This window comes from Triturus cristatus, chromosome 3_1 (assembly GCF_964204655.1).
Source record: "Triturus cristatus chromosome 3_1, aTriCri1.1, whole genome shotgun sequence".
Lineage (NCBI taxonomy): Eukaryota > Metazoa > Chordata > Amphibia > Caudata > Salamandridae > Triturus > Triturus cristatus.
The window spans coordinates 568,366,045-568,381,302 of record NC_140583.1 but is presented as its reverse complement, the minus strand read 5'-3'; the positions used below and the strand labels follow the sequence as shown (position 1 = coordinate 568,381,302).

Below are 15,258 nucleotides of genomic sequence, written 5' to 3'. Positions count from 1 at the left end.
TTTACCTTTTTGTGGGGCTCTGCTTTCTTTTCCATTCCCTAAGGTAAATAAAACGTGGTTCACCAAAAGTTTAGCAAGAATAACGTATTAATAAAACGCAGTTATAGTCATACAATACTCATTTCATATTTATTAACTTACAAAATCCAATAGGGACGAATTTAGCCTCAGGCATAATATACTGTCAAATACACTGAGTCCTTTCTCTCACTTTTGTATAAAAATAATGATATTCAAATAAATTACAAAGGCAGTGCAATCATTTTCTGAGATGTTGTTTGCTGTAAATTCTAGATCGGTGTGAAGAAAAAGTAATTGGCTGTTAAGGAACAGTTATAACCTTGTCAAATATACTGACAAACCGAAAACTCATTTAGTTACTCGAATTCTTAATCCTGCGAATGCACATGTTTATTTCACACAAATGGCATAAGCTGACCAGTCCAAGAGTGTAACGCAATCATAACATTGCATAACCTTTACCTTTTTAGGCTTACTCTCACTCTATTAAATATGCCATAATTGGCGTCAATCTAGAAATCCAAAAAGTGAACATTTTAAGTGTATTTTGCTACTACATATGCTGTGCGACAATATGGCACAATTGATGGCAGTGTGCTTAATAAATCACATTAGGAAACTATATATCTGTAAACAGAAGAATGATAAATTATATGTCAGCAATGGTGTTATTAATTTTGGAGGGGGCTACCCCTACTAACTGAATCCACCATTTCTCATTCCTGCAAGCTATATGACACATGCAGCACGAAATCCCTAAAGAAGTGTGTGTTCATTTTAAGCAGTACTAACAATTTTACACTTTAAGAACACGACACAATAACATTTCCAAACCAAGACTGATTATAAAGCTGTTTTCTTCAGCAGTAAATCTCCCAGAACAGGCACTTTCTATGAGCCAGGGGAACATTCTAGTTCTTTATCAGAACTCTGTGATATTCAAAGGCAGCTGTTATTGGAAGAAAGCATTGCGTGTGGTATGTGGGTTGAAACTGTAATTTGGCTTGTCCCAGCTACTAGCTATGAATCTTCTGTGCGGGCTAGGAACTAATGAAAATGCAGCATTTGTGATAGTTTGACAGGGTACAACTGCAATTTACAGCATGATGTAGCAACAGTAGGAAACACAATTCCTCTCTAAGAGGCTGTTAGTGTAGTCCTGGCTCTTAGGTCTGAAATAGAGAAAAGAGCACATCTTCAGTAAGGAAGGGGAAAGGAAAGTGAAGGAAGATGCAGATGGTTGTGAGTGTGGGTGGCAGAAGGTAAGGTATTTTATTTTAATTTGCAACAGTTATGTTATGTATAGCTTCCGTATTATTCCACTGCCCCAGTGTAGCAATTGAAAACAGCAAAAGATGATGTTGGAGGACAGACATAACACTATAGATGGATAAAAGTACAGAATAGTTTTCTTCACCAAGGGGTTCAAATTGACAAAATGGACAACATGAGCTTTGCTCTGGTTTTCTATTTGAAATCACTCAAACTCCTCGGAGAAAGTAATCCTCATCACTCACTGTTACCCATCTATAATTCAATTCAAGGGAAGTCTACAATCCAAATATAAAAAGCTTTCTGTAATATTCATTACTGTTGAGATGTAATGTCTCATGATGTAGCTACACCTCTGTAATAAGTTTTTACTATTGGGTTGTGATATCATAATACCAGCTTTCAGAGCCAGCAGTCAAGTTAAAAGGCAGGTCACAGAACATCATGAGAGCTGTGGTTTAAACAATGAAAACAAGAATGTGTTTTCCTTTTTTATGTTTTGTTTTTCTAAAAGGAACAATAAGCAGCAACAATGAGCAGCAGAAAGGACAGATTCATGGCAACATGTTTATTTTTGCACATAGTTCATAACAGAAAAAAAACAATTTTTGCATATTACTACCTATTCGGAGAAACTAACTTAATTTAATCTGATCTACATTAAATTGATTCAAATTTGTTTTAGCAACAAATTACTAACTGATTTTTGGTGTGTTTAATTACACACGACATATCGCACTTTTATTCTTCATGTCTACTACCCTACTATCTCGCTCACAAGAAAGAGCAAGACCCCAAGGATTTCAGAGCATTGTGAAAAGCGTGATGGTGAGACCATGTTCTATAAGGAATAATATCCCCCCTATCATACATTAAAAGTATAATGCTAAACACATCGAAGTTCCATGACCCTATTTAGGAACTCCTTATTGACTTGCAGTATCCTGGATAAGGTACAGCATCCCAGATACAAAACAAAATATTGCAATTTGATGTGTTTAAGTTTCAGATTTGTTTTAGTACATTTAACACAGTAAGGAATGATGTTTGGCAAATCATACACACACACTGGCACATTCTCAAAAACACTCTTGATACGTATTACAAAGCCAGGTGCCCTTCAAAAGGGGCCAAAATAGATGGGACATGGTAGTAAGGCCTACACTCTCGAGCATTAGTCGACCAACTGTATTATTATTGCAGCTTGCAGTCGATACTATAGCCTTATAGCCCGCCGTAGCGGGCTATACTGGCTGTTAAAGGCCCGCTGCAGCGTTAAAGGCCCGAGCCGAAGGCGAGAGACTTTAACAACAGCAGCGGGACTTTAAAAGCCGGTATAGCCCTGCTACGAAGGGCTATAAGGCTATTAGAACATTCTGCCACTAGAGGGCAGAATGTTCTAACAAAACAAAGCCTTCAGGGAGCGCGAGGGGATTCAAATCCCCTCCGGCTCCCTGAAGTCTTTGTTCACAGCCAGAGCTGTGAACAAAGACACATTGGAATGTTGGCGCTCCGGGCTTATACCAGCCATTATAAGCCCGGAGCACTCCATTGTTTTCAATGGAGCTGCCAACATTCCAATGTTCTAATAAGCATTATAAGCAGGGCCGGTGGAATAATACAGCAGGAGAAGGTCAAATTATGTGGCACGCTTGAGGGAAATATGCAGCAAAAAACAACAAATTATGTGATATAATGCAGAACATTCTGTAATAGTATTACTTCATTATTTTGTCATTTTTAAACTTGGTAACACTATATGGGCATTGGTTGCACTCATTAGTACCATTGTAACTCCCATACGTAGAAATAAATAGCAGAAAGCTAAACCAGTCCAGCTTGTAAAGGTGTGGCAACATGTGTCACTGCATTTTTAGTCACCTTTGGTTCAAAAGAGACTAAAAATGCAGCTTGAGCTAGAAACAATTTATTTTGGTTAAAATTAGCAGATTATGCAGCAGATGATGCATTAGGTGGCAAATGCTGCAAATCTATAATTTGTGTGGAAATCACAGCAGCTGCATAATTCCAGGGGCCCTGATTATAAGTGTGGTGCATGTAGTTCTTGTAAATATTGTTTAAAGGCTAAACCCTTTGAACACATTGATCTCAAGTGCATGATAAGCCATTTCAAAAATTGCAACTCAAATGAACACCTGTATGCTATCTCGTATCCATGCTGCAAGACGTGTGGCTCAAATAACACAAAAAGTGAAGAAACTGCATCTCACAGGACCGTAGACATTGGAACATCAATTATTGAACATTACAAGCAATTCGGCTCTCTAAAGGGTTTGACACCAACCTCAAAAGAAAGTTACAGGACAAAAACCTCCAGTCCAGATGTCAATTTGACAATCTTTCACAATGTTTTTAAGGTATAGTTAAAGATGATATGTTCTTTATGTTAATCATGAATAATGCTAATAAAATATATTCAGTATTCTAGAGTTTATCCAAAGTGTTATATTTTTGCAATTTCGGTACGGTGGCCGATAGCTGGATTACGCTGGGGGGGAAGGGCCTTAGTCTGTAATAATTCCTCCCCCCCTGCAGGTGTAATCCAGCCATCAGCCACTATACCGAAACTGTAAGAATATAATATTTTGGATGAACAATTGGCATTTGTATAACATACAAGTTGTCGTGAAACAAGTGTTTGCCAAAAACATGCTACTTCTTTTTTCTAATTTGTTTTGGGATGTATATTGTTTCACATTTTGACTTTATTAATGTTTTGGTACTGCATAACTTTGGTACTGCACACATATTGCCCTAAATTAAGCCTGTTGACACTGTGCCAGAGCTACCAGGGGTTGAACTCAGGTTAATTTTGTGACTTTGAGGGTTCACCCTGACAAGGGATGTAATTATTCCTTAAAGTGGGTAGTCACCCACCCCAAATTATAATTTCATTCCTAAAAACAAGATTCTCCTGAACCTATTAATCAGCGAACAAAAGGAACTGCCTTAGAGACAGTTGTGGTTTTTTTTGTCTGTGCACCCATCACTTTTTTGCTGTTCATTTGCACTGCACCTTCATTTGGCACACCCATTACCAAATTTGATACTGTAAACGTATTTTCAACAATATAGTGCATTTACTGAAATAAGGGGTATTCATAGCCCTTAGTGGGGTCCCCCAAAATATGAGTGCCTAAATGAATTAGAAGGAACACATTTAATTTTGATATTCATAATTACCCTGGTTCCTTAGAATGTAGAGTTGACCCTAGGTTATTCTCTAATACATTTTTATAGCATTGCATTTCAGTTTATGGAATGATGTGGCAGAAGAATGATGCTAAAAAGATGCAAGCAAATGGACAATTAAACCTATAAATATAGGGTGTATGATGAGCAGTTGGAGGTATAAAATAAATATAGTTTTCGTTTACACCTATGCAAAAAATAATGGGGAAAGAAGCAAGAAGTCACTTGTAGGGAAGAGGTTAGTGATATTCACAAAAGGTCTATTAACTCAACTCTGTATAAATAGACAACAGCCTAGCACTATAAATGATCGAGGATTTTAAGTCATCAAATCAATATATTAGAAATTTGCATTCATATATTTATTTTCAAAACATACACTTATTCAGATGAATAGTTGCTTGCGCTTGTACTGAGACAATATAATGTGCTCCAAGAGTCCCATAGTATTAGTCACAAAGTTACTATAAGGATCTTCGGTAGCCATTCAGTGTGAAAAAAGTAGTGCCCATTGTTTAAAAAAACCCAATGGAAATAAAGTGAGGAAGTTATGCAACCTACTTTAGATAACACTTCCCCCTCAAGAGGCTCCTACATTCTGCTGCATGTTGATACTGTGTACTCTGTATGCTGACCACACGTTAATGGCCACGACACATTTATAAATACTTGGCATGTTACATCTGACAGCTATTCCAGGGAAAGAATGTACCACTTAAAACACTGCCCAACATTGCCTTCTTGCAAAACAGTATTGGAGCAGCACAATATAGAAAACATTGTGACAGTTGCCTATTTTGATATATAAAGGCCACAATACATGTAATGCATGTAGTTTCTTATTTTCTATTTGTGTTTAGGGTATGAAGCCTTAGGTAAAATGGTTACATCAGAGTCATGAACATGTTGCATCCAAAATTCCAGGTCATAAAATTGTTTTTGAAATCACCAAAAGGCAAATAAGTTGGAAGGAACCTGTGCCTTTTTTGCTATGAGCATGAGCAAGTGATTTTTGATTTGTAAGAGGAAAACTGCACAGTAATCATTATCATTTAGTCCACTTTCTTCCATTACGAGGTTTTCAAAGATGCTGCCACTCCAACACATACGTAAAAATAGGAACACATTGAAGGCTGAATGATAAGTTGAACTAGGAATGATTCAAATGCATGTTCATTATCATATCTGGAATATTTTTTTAAAGCTCAATTCATTTAATAATGCAAGTTATTTAAGGCTGCCGGTAAAAGCCATAAACTCTGGCTGATCTCAAAAAGACTACATCATTGTTAAATTTGATGGTAGATATGGACAAAGGTGCAAATTTTGCTGATGTTCCTGTAGACTCTTACAGTTATAAACATAATATAAATATTAAGACATCAGTTAAATCTATTTCAGCATGTCTATAAAACAATATTCACTCAAATGGCAGAAGTGATATCAATTTCTTAGATAGTTACATTCCATTTAATAAAACTTTATTTCAGCACACAATGCCATAAAAGCATCATTAAAAACACCCAATATAATACATTGAATTCATAAAAAATTTACACAGTTTTAAAATTTGATATAAAAATTTGGTATAAAAGTAATCAATGATCCAATTCCTCGTGTAGCCCCTCCCACAAGCCCAAATTATGTCCAGAGAAGTACAATATTTGAGTCGGTCATACAGATTCTGCAATGCCATTCTGGTGGGCCATCTTTTTTAGGATGGCCCTTCGGGTGCACCACATGGTAAATAAAAACCTTGAAATGGAGAAGACAATGGGCATTTGTGTATCAGATTTCAGTAGCCTATACACTTTGCTACAGTGTCTGGGCCCCAGGTTCCTACAAAGTTGGAGTAACCAGCGTGACCTAGCCCTCCTATAAGCCTTACAAAAAAATAACACGTGGAGTTCTGTTTCGTCAGAGGCGTTACATGCCGGACACCCCCCGTTTGTGGCCCCCTCCCACTTACTAGTAAAGGAACGCAGCGGGAGGACTCCGTATCTAAACTGTACGTAAAGATTTTTGGCAAGGAGTGGCTGAATATCGTCCAGCACCAGTTGTAAGCTGTACCTGTTTTTTACTACCTAGAATTCCGCCGTCAGGCAGCCAGCGGTGGATCTCCTTTCGAGCTCGTTGAGCTTAAGCTCTCTGTAGCTCTCGACTAAAGTCCTTCTAGCAGTTATTTGGGAGGTTTCTTCTGCGTTGCTCCATAGATTATCCCTACACAAACCCTCACAAATGCTCTTAATATAGGCCAACCAAGGTATCCTCCCTGAACCTCGCAGACCCATAACATCAATCAATTCATCCCTATATGCAGCTAATTCTGGCATACTCCAAAGATGGCGCCAATAAAGAAGATGACTGAGGGCAACCTTGTCCGCAATAGGTCTAACCCCAAGGTCCAAGTGAAGTGGTGTTAGCGGTGTACTAATAGGGAGGCCCATAAGGTATCTGATAAAAGAGTTCTCAGTATGGACTAACGAGCCCGATGCGCAATGTCCCCAAAGTTCTGCTCCATAGAGAGCAGCACTCCTGGCCTGAACTTTATACATTTCTACCACTGGACTAACCAGTTTTTCAGTGCAGCTCCTATGTAATATTAAAATACCTCCCGTGGTTTGAGTTAATTTCAACCCTGCTTTGTTAATTTGGGCACCCAAATCCATTCTTTCAGTCAGCGTCAATCCCAGATACTCAAAGATGGTTACTCTCTCCAGGGGTCTGCCATGAAAGCAATGTTGGGGCGGGTGGAGTTGCCTACATTAAATGCCATATACTTAGTTTTCTGCAGTTTAATCTCCAGACCCCGAAGTTTGGAGAAGGCACTGAAGTTGTCAAGGGTCCTCTGGATTCCCATAGGGTATTTTGCGAGCAGGAGTGTAACATCTGCAAACATCAGGGCTGGGATCTTGTGCTGTGCCAACCTGGGGGCATCGATGTTCTTCCCTGCATTCAAAGAATCTATTAGGCCATTGATGAAGAGGGAGAAGAGTGTTGGGGCCAGGACACAGTCCTGGCGGACACCTCTCTCTACGGGCAAGGGGGCTGAGAGTTCACCGTTCTTGCCATATCTAATTTGAGCAAAATTACCCTCATGAAGATGTTTTAGCTGTTGGCACAGATATTCTGGTACTCCCATGTCCATTAAAATTGCCCATAATTTGTCCCTCGGTACCAGGTCGAAAGCAGGTTTTAAGTCTACATAAATAATATAGAGGCTGCCCCCCTCAATGTAGACATATTTCCAATATATCAGCTGTAAACTGAATATTTGGTCAATCATTGATATTCTAGCTCTAAACCCGTCTTGTAGAAGGGTAAGAATATTATGTTCCTCCATCCAGACTTGGAGACGCCCCAATAAGACTCGGGCAAATATTTTCTGGCCAACATCTATGAGGCTAATCGGACGATAATTGACAGGCAAGAGCGGGGAACCCTTTTTATAGATTGGTATTATTTCAGCCCCTGCCCAAGTGGTGGGGATTGCCATGCCTTGTAGTATGGCATTTAACAAAGTGGCAAAGTAAGGGGCCCAGATAGTAGGTTTGGAACGGAAGAGGTCGCCAGGGATCTTGTCCAAACTTGCCGCTTTTGCAGGTATTATCTTCCCTAAGGGATCGGCGACTTCTCTTACCGAGATTGGGGGAATACCGTCAGGGTTTGAACCCGGATGCAGCAGCACTCTTGCCACACATGCTTCTCCATCCTTGGCTTTTGTGTAAAGGGTTTCATAATGTGCCTTCCAAACTCCTTCATCTATGTTAGGTTCAATGGCCGGTCTACCAGCCTGAGAACCAGTGTTTATGATGTTCCAGAAGGACCTCACGTCGTGTAAGATTAATGCATTTCTAGCGTCCTCCCATTTTTGAGCTTCCCAGAATTTTTTTGCTTTGGTCGTGGGCCTATATAAGAACCTCTTGCTTCTTTAATTGTTGCCTCGTCACTACTTTTAATGGTGGTGATTAGGTTGAATTTGGCAGCTCGACAACTGGCATTAAACCATTGGTGCTTAGGCTTATTGGGAGCCCTAAACTTTTTGTTTTGATAGAAAAAGGCAGCCAGAGAGCCAACCAGATCTTGGTGATTTTTAGAAATCCTTAGAAGGGGGTTAGGGGCTCCTTTGCTCGCTATTATTTGGGATGTGGTTAAAAGGTATGGAATTACTTGGTGGTAGAGCTTGGCCAGTTTATCCAGCGATTGGGAGATTTCAGCCCATCGGACTCTCCTCCCTCCATTGGTCAGGATCAGACTTTGCGCTGGAGTTCGAGGTTTATGCGGTGCTTTCCTGGTACATGGCAATACTATTTCTAGAATGAGAGCATCGTGGTCACTATCATGGCGGGGACTGATTTTAAAATCTATCACCCTATGCCAAGACTTAGAATCTAGCATAATATAATCGATGATTGAAGTATGGCCCGCTCTGTTGAAAGTGTGATTCCCCGGGCTATCAGATGTGGTGCGTCCATTGCATGCTCTCAGTGAGAAGTTTAATGTTAAAGTGTATATCTGGAGTGCTAGCGGTTTCCAGGCCCTCACTGAGGGAATGTTAGGTTCGGGAATGGATCAATATTGATCCTCCGCATCCATTGTTCCTGCGACCAGACCATTCAGGGGCTCAAATTGGCAGTTGAAGTCGCTGCCAATAATTACCCCACAATTTGGTGGGATGGTTGGGAGAAGAGTATTAAGTTGGTCAAGAGTCATCGACTCTTGGGCCCCGGGACAGCGGATAGTACTATAACACGTGTAGAAATCTTTACAGCTCATACAAATAAAAACATGCAAATCTACTTTTACATATAGGCTATCTAGCCATTGAATTCTCCTCGCACTGCAACTAGCCCTACTCACTCCTAGTTGGATTCATTACCTACCATACCCTATTTCGTGCACTGATGCTATGCTAGTTGGTTGTACGGAGATGTATTTGTCTTGCTCAAAGTACATTGTACTAATAACATTGGTGTGTTTGTGCTACAGAATGCCCTTATTTTGCACTTCTTACAAGCGGTGAGTAACAGGATTTCTCAAAGATTTTAAACAACTCCAGTAGCCAGTTATTGTGTATTGTTTTGTTATCTGTTGGGAGTATATTGAAATATACTGAACTATAGTTGCAATGGATGTAGAGAATGATGTTCTTGTCTTAGGAAGCGCCTACTTTTTCAGTCCTTGCTTAACCTTTTTTTACAACAGCCTAGCAGCATGAAGTTATTGTTTCAGCATATGTCAAAGATGTATGTTTCATGTTCAAAATGTTACATAACATAGCACATTTATTGGTAAAACACATATTCACCCTTTGGGCAGGATGGCACTGAAATAACAGATATTTATTGTTAGCTGACTCAATAATATTCATTTTGTCAACCTCAGGAGGTAAGACTGCGTGGACCCACTGCGATTCGAACCAGTGATCATAAGGTCAAACACACTTCCCTGGAGTGGATGTATTATGCCATTGAGCCGGTAATCATCTTTTTGAGTGCACTAAATGTTATTCCCATGTCTCAGTGTCTAAGGTAAAAATGAGATTTCTATGTAAAGACTTCTTTAAGTAAACATCCTACATACTATATCCAGTTTTGAGCTTGTTCAATCCCTGAGAATGTTCTTAAGCTTTTTTCAAGCGGAATTAAAAAAGTGAATCCCCTGCAAAGTGCCTTTGCCTCCTCTTTCCTGAATGCATTTGATAGATCTAAATGATGCTCAAATAATTTAGTGTAATTTAGCAACCTATCCTCAGTGATGTTTAGGATGTATTCATGACAAATCATGTTTGCTGGTATTGTGAAGAGCAAGATATTCATATGTTTTGTATACTTTTGTGAACGTTTTCACTTAATAGTTGCTTTGATGCAGTTATAAGTACTGTCATTTACATAAAAGTTGCCAAATTAAAATATGTTGATGTTGAAGTGTGCTTGCAAGTACTTACAAATCCTCTTTCCAGGCCTCTGAAATTGCTTTTAATTATATTTCTTCCTCCATTTTATTTTCATTCTAGCTTTCCCATGCCCTTTGTTTGCTTTATTTTGGAAATAAAACGAACGTGAACGGATTATGGTTTCTTTCTTTAATGAAATGTGAACATTGGGAATGTTTATTTGTTGTTCCTTTTTGCATCAGTCAATTCCAGTGTAAGTTTTTATGAGTACCACAATTAGTTAAGTGTTCTCATGTATTCATTGGCAGCTGTACACCTGTAATTTATTGATGTTTTATTTTCTAAAATAAAAATAGTTTAAAGAAATAAAACTATTAGGCATGTGAATAGCTCGAACCAGCAAGGTTCTCTCAGCCTAACACAAGCGACCTCAGCTTCACATTTAATCTCCTCACTGACCGCGTAGACAGATTACGGTATGCATTGACTATAGAGTTTCAGGATATATCACTCACAAATCTAACACACATGGGCAGTATTCCTGTGTTGGCTCTTCCTGAGCAAAGGCAGCTCTGTGACACTGATGTCCTTACATGTCGTATTTTCAGAGTGGTCGTCCACAGGAATGGATCCGTATTAAATCACTAACGCCCAGTGGAGACGAGAGTCAAGATGTCTCTTCTATATGGTAATCATTAGAGTTTGAATGAGTAGGAATAAAGTGAAAGTGTATTTGCATTATTTTCAACCCAGTTCTAAGCAGGTACTGCTGCTAGACCGTGAGATGGGACAAAGCAAGCTTAATTGTTTACTCGCAACCTTCGCCTAAAATGTGATCTTCTTAAAGTGATTCAAATGAACTTCACTATTCTGTATAATTTTGGCTTAAAGTAGCTGATGAACTGACAATGTTATTTTTGAGCTGAGGCAAGGGACATTCAAGTAGCCCTGAGAATAAAGAAGGGCAAATTAATGTAACAATTGATTCCTAGTTGAGTATTTTGCACGTTTACACGTCACCGGCTTCCTGGTTAAACTGTCAGAACAATTACATAGATGCTGTGTCAAGTAAAATGTTATTAATTTTAATTTTGCACAGCATAGCATTTTAATCAGGGATGCATTTTCTATCTACAGAAAGTAAATTCATGCAGTGGCACAACATAAAAGAGGTAAGCTCAAGGACATGCCATTAACACACTCTAGCAGCACAAAGACTGAGATAGGTGTGCATGCACAGGACATGTAATGAACAGATAACGGGGGCTCCGGATTTGTACGGCTCTCTCCAGCGGTGTGACTTCACTGCTTTGGCCCACAGGGCTCTCTTTTGATAACTGTAATCCAAAGAAGACGTTTCATAGTCCCAAATCCACGGAGCGGACAACACGAATCCAAATAAAATTATATATTTTGTTTGAAGGGTTTCTTTTGGTTCGAAAACGGGATTTGCCTCTATGTGTGCTTAAGACTATGTTCGTGTTTTATGAGGCGGCAGCACGTTTTGTCTGGCTTAATAGATGCATTGAAGGCAAAACATTTGTCTAAGAAGGGATTCCTAGTCATTTAGAGACACAAGCAAATATTAGTCAAAAGTGCCTCATTTTGGTTGGCTCTAATTAAATGATATTGTATTCACGTTGTAACTTAATCCAAACGCTGGGAGTAGCTAGATGTTCTTATTTTCTTGTGTGCCTTCGAATGAAATAGCACAAATAATTTTCGAAATCCAAAACAATACTTCTTCAATGCCATGACCCACAACCAGCGGCCACTATATCCCAGTCCCAAAAATATAAAAATGTAGCTGTCGTGTCCTTTATGGATCAGATATGACAAGGACACGTAATGGTCCGTGCCTTTATTACTTAACCCGACTTCTTTCCTCAATCCCCAAACCCTATCTGAAAACTCCTCCCTTCCACCTTCTCCCTTCCGCTCCTGCCTTCTCATACTCCCCGTCCCGGGTCCTAGTGTCCATGTATTTGTCCATACCAGAACACTACACCTCCCCTCTCCTTACACACTTTGAACTGACACCAACAAACAATATAGTAAGTATTTAAAGAAAGAACAAGAGCATAGTTACACTTCTTCAATTAAATGTGTGGGTCTCCGATTAATATGCTGTGGCCGACTGGCACCATCTTGAACAGGTCTTTCACTTGCAGCCAGGAGCAAAGGAGACACGTACTCACTTCTGTCACTTGATTGTCCTCTTTTGCTGCGCTTTCTGAAGCTTCTAATGATTCTCTCGTACCTGGCGTGCACCTCTCGAAGTGCGCAACATTTCTCGCTATCCTCTGGTCCTCTGAGGCGGCTGTGATCATGGTTCCTTTTTGTTTTGTTACCAGTAGGGGATGAGGGTGGTATCAGCTGTCCGATTTTCTTTGTTGTTCTTGACGGACAAGTACCCAGCCTCCTTCTTTGATGGATGACGGTTTGGCTCTCCTACGACTGTCCGCGTATTCTTTTCTCTTGGCTTTTCTAGCACCATCTATTTCTACTAAATCATCATGTTTGACCCCTACATCAAAGGGACTCTACCCAATTCAGTATTCTCATGCTCACTGTGCGACCTAGCATCAAATTCGCTGGACATCTGTCTGTCATGCTGTGAGGTGGGGTCCGATATGCTCTTAACACCTCGTTTAGTGCTGTTTGGATATTTCGCTTGGAGAGTTCCGCCTGCTGTATGGTTTTCTTCAGAGTGGCCATTAATCTTTCGACCATACCATTGGCCTGTGGCCAGAGGGGTGGGTGATCTTCTAATGTCGAAAGCTGAGATGATTTACAAAGGCGGCAAATTGCTGTCCGTCAAATGGAGGGCCATTGTCTGTTTTGACTATCTTGGGGATTCGAATCAGTTGCATCTCCTATTGAGGAGATGTCCCCCTGTGCACTGCGCAAGAATCCCACTAAGACCTTTTTTTGTTGTTATCTTCGGGATTCCCCATGCTGCGAATACTTCATCTAGCACTGATATGGTGGTGGCTGCTCTGGTGGAGGATACAAGGTGAGCAATAGGAAAATGGGAGTATTCATCCATTATGACAATGATGTATATGCCAGATTGTATGGGCCCATAAAATTCTACTGCAACATGTTGCCACACAACCTCCGGTAAGTCAGACATTTGGAGAGGAGCAGGTGATTCCGCTCTACTGACCAACTGACACCGAGGGCAGTCTTTCAAGGTGAGTTCGACCATCTGATCAAGAGAAGGGAACTAGACGTGCTCCCTCAGTGCTCTTTTCCTAGCTGTATTATAACTACAAAATAGAAACCTATGGTCTAGCTAGAAAACAAATTGGAGAGAAAATAATAAGAAGAGAAATCAAGAAGCACGTGAGTACCACTACTAGTAGTACACTACTAGACTACCTCGGTCTTCTGATCGAGCAGGAAGGGGAGGCTCTTGCACTGGTTTTATTTCATCACTTAGACAGAACCATTAAAGCTTCACATCTGTTTCAGTAGATGATTTTAATAGTCACAATCTTCACTGCACTGCTTTTTCACCACCTTTATCGATCACATCACATCTTTGTTTAACACGGCAGATACTACATCCTGAACCGTGAGTTCTAGTCTAGTTGCCCGCCAAGCTGTTGCCTTGTTCAATCTTGATGGCACAGCTAGTGTTACTGGATCCCAGATGATGTGGGTGGCTACCCAGGTGGCTGATGGGATTCATTTCCACTAGTAGTGGTACTCACGTGCTTCTTGATTTCTCTTCTTCTTATTTTCTCTCCAATTTGTTTTCTAGCTAGACCATAGGTTTCTATTTTGTAGTTATAATACATGTAGAATGAGGGGGTGAGGAACCTAGTGGTCACTAAATAATTTTCCCCTGGGCCCCCTTTGATGTATCTGGCAGTGTTCAGATATATTTCAGTTATTGACTCTTTTCCTAGCTACCATGCCTCGATGCCCTTTGTGTGCTAAATTAACGATGCCTTGACGTAGTTGCTTTGGAATGACAATCCTTTTGTCTCGTAGCAGGAGGCCATCCATCATTGGCAAAGGACAGTTCGTCTTTGATATGTCAGAAGGAAGCGAGTTCGAGGCCATCCACCTGATGTTTGCGTCCAGGCTCTTCCAGTGCCTCCAACTGTTTGTCTCAATGCGCCGTTTTACATTCTGCAATGTGGCGTCACCTGCTGTGGCTTCAATGATGGCTTCCAGTGGAACTGCTGGGGTGTTGCTTGAGCCACGAAGAAGTGTATGTATTCCTCCGCCAGCGAAGGATTCGAGCATGAGGACTTCTTAGGATGACGTGACATGTAGTCTGCTGGATTGGCTGCTTTTCCAGGCTTGTGGATGATGGTGTATGTATACTCTTGAAGACGAAGTCCCCAGCGTTCTATTCTTGGTGGCATTTTGGCTCGAGGATTTCCAAATAAAGTTATGAGAGCTTGGTGATCCGTGATGAGCGTGAAGTGCTTCCCATAGATGAAAATTTGAAAGTGCTCACAGGTCCAGACTACGGCAAGACTTTCTTTCTTCGGCTGGGAGTATGCTTGTTCAGTGTCTGTCAGACTGCGGCTGGCGTATGCCACAATGTGACGCTGGTCGCTTTTCTTGTCATACTGAGCCAGGATGGCTCCTAGTCCTACTGGACCGGCGTTCACCGTTATTTCCATCTTCTGACGAGGGTTAAAGTATGCCAGGTTTTTTTATCAGATGGAAGGCTTGATCACAGCTTGTGGACCATTGGAAAGGCTGGTCCTGTTTGGTCCGTTGCCGTAGAAGATAGCTGATAGAGGCAAAGTCTTTGATACATCGGGCACAGTGGCTGGCCATTCCTAGAAATGACCGCACATCCCCAGCATCTCGAGGGCAAGGAGTGTCAT

At 40.5% G+C, this 15,258-nt stretch overlaps 1 protein-coding gene and 1 long non-coding RNA gene across 3 annotated transcripts in view; one reads left to right on the top strand and one right to left on the bottom strand.

Annotated features, from left to right (window-relative positions):
• SLCO3A1 (solute carrier organic anion transporter family member 3A1) overlaps window positions 1-15,258 on the bottom strand; it is an 856,588-nt gene that overhangs the window by 63,980 nt on the left and 777,350 nt on the right. Inside the window, exon 8 of one of the 2 annotated variants that reach the window (XM_085644489.1) lies at window positions 6-38. The exons of the other annotated variant lie outside the window; for it this stretch is intronic. Coding sequence (XP_085500615.1) covers window positions 6-38 — 33 coding nt within the window. The remainder of the gene's footprint in view (window positions 1-5; window positions 39-15,258) is intronic. 2 annotated transcript variants of the gene reach the window in all.
• Window positions 1-15,258, top strand: part of LOC146860569 (uncharacterized) — a 103,823-nt gene that overhangs the window by 44,775 nt on the left and 43,790 nt on the right. Inside the window, exon 4 of the long non-coding RNA XR_014978829.1 lies at window positions 9,892-9,984. This is a non-coding gene — a long non-coding RNA (uncharacterized LOC146860569). The remainder of the gene's footprint in view (window positions 1-9,891; window positions 9,985-15,258) is intronic.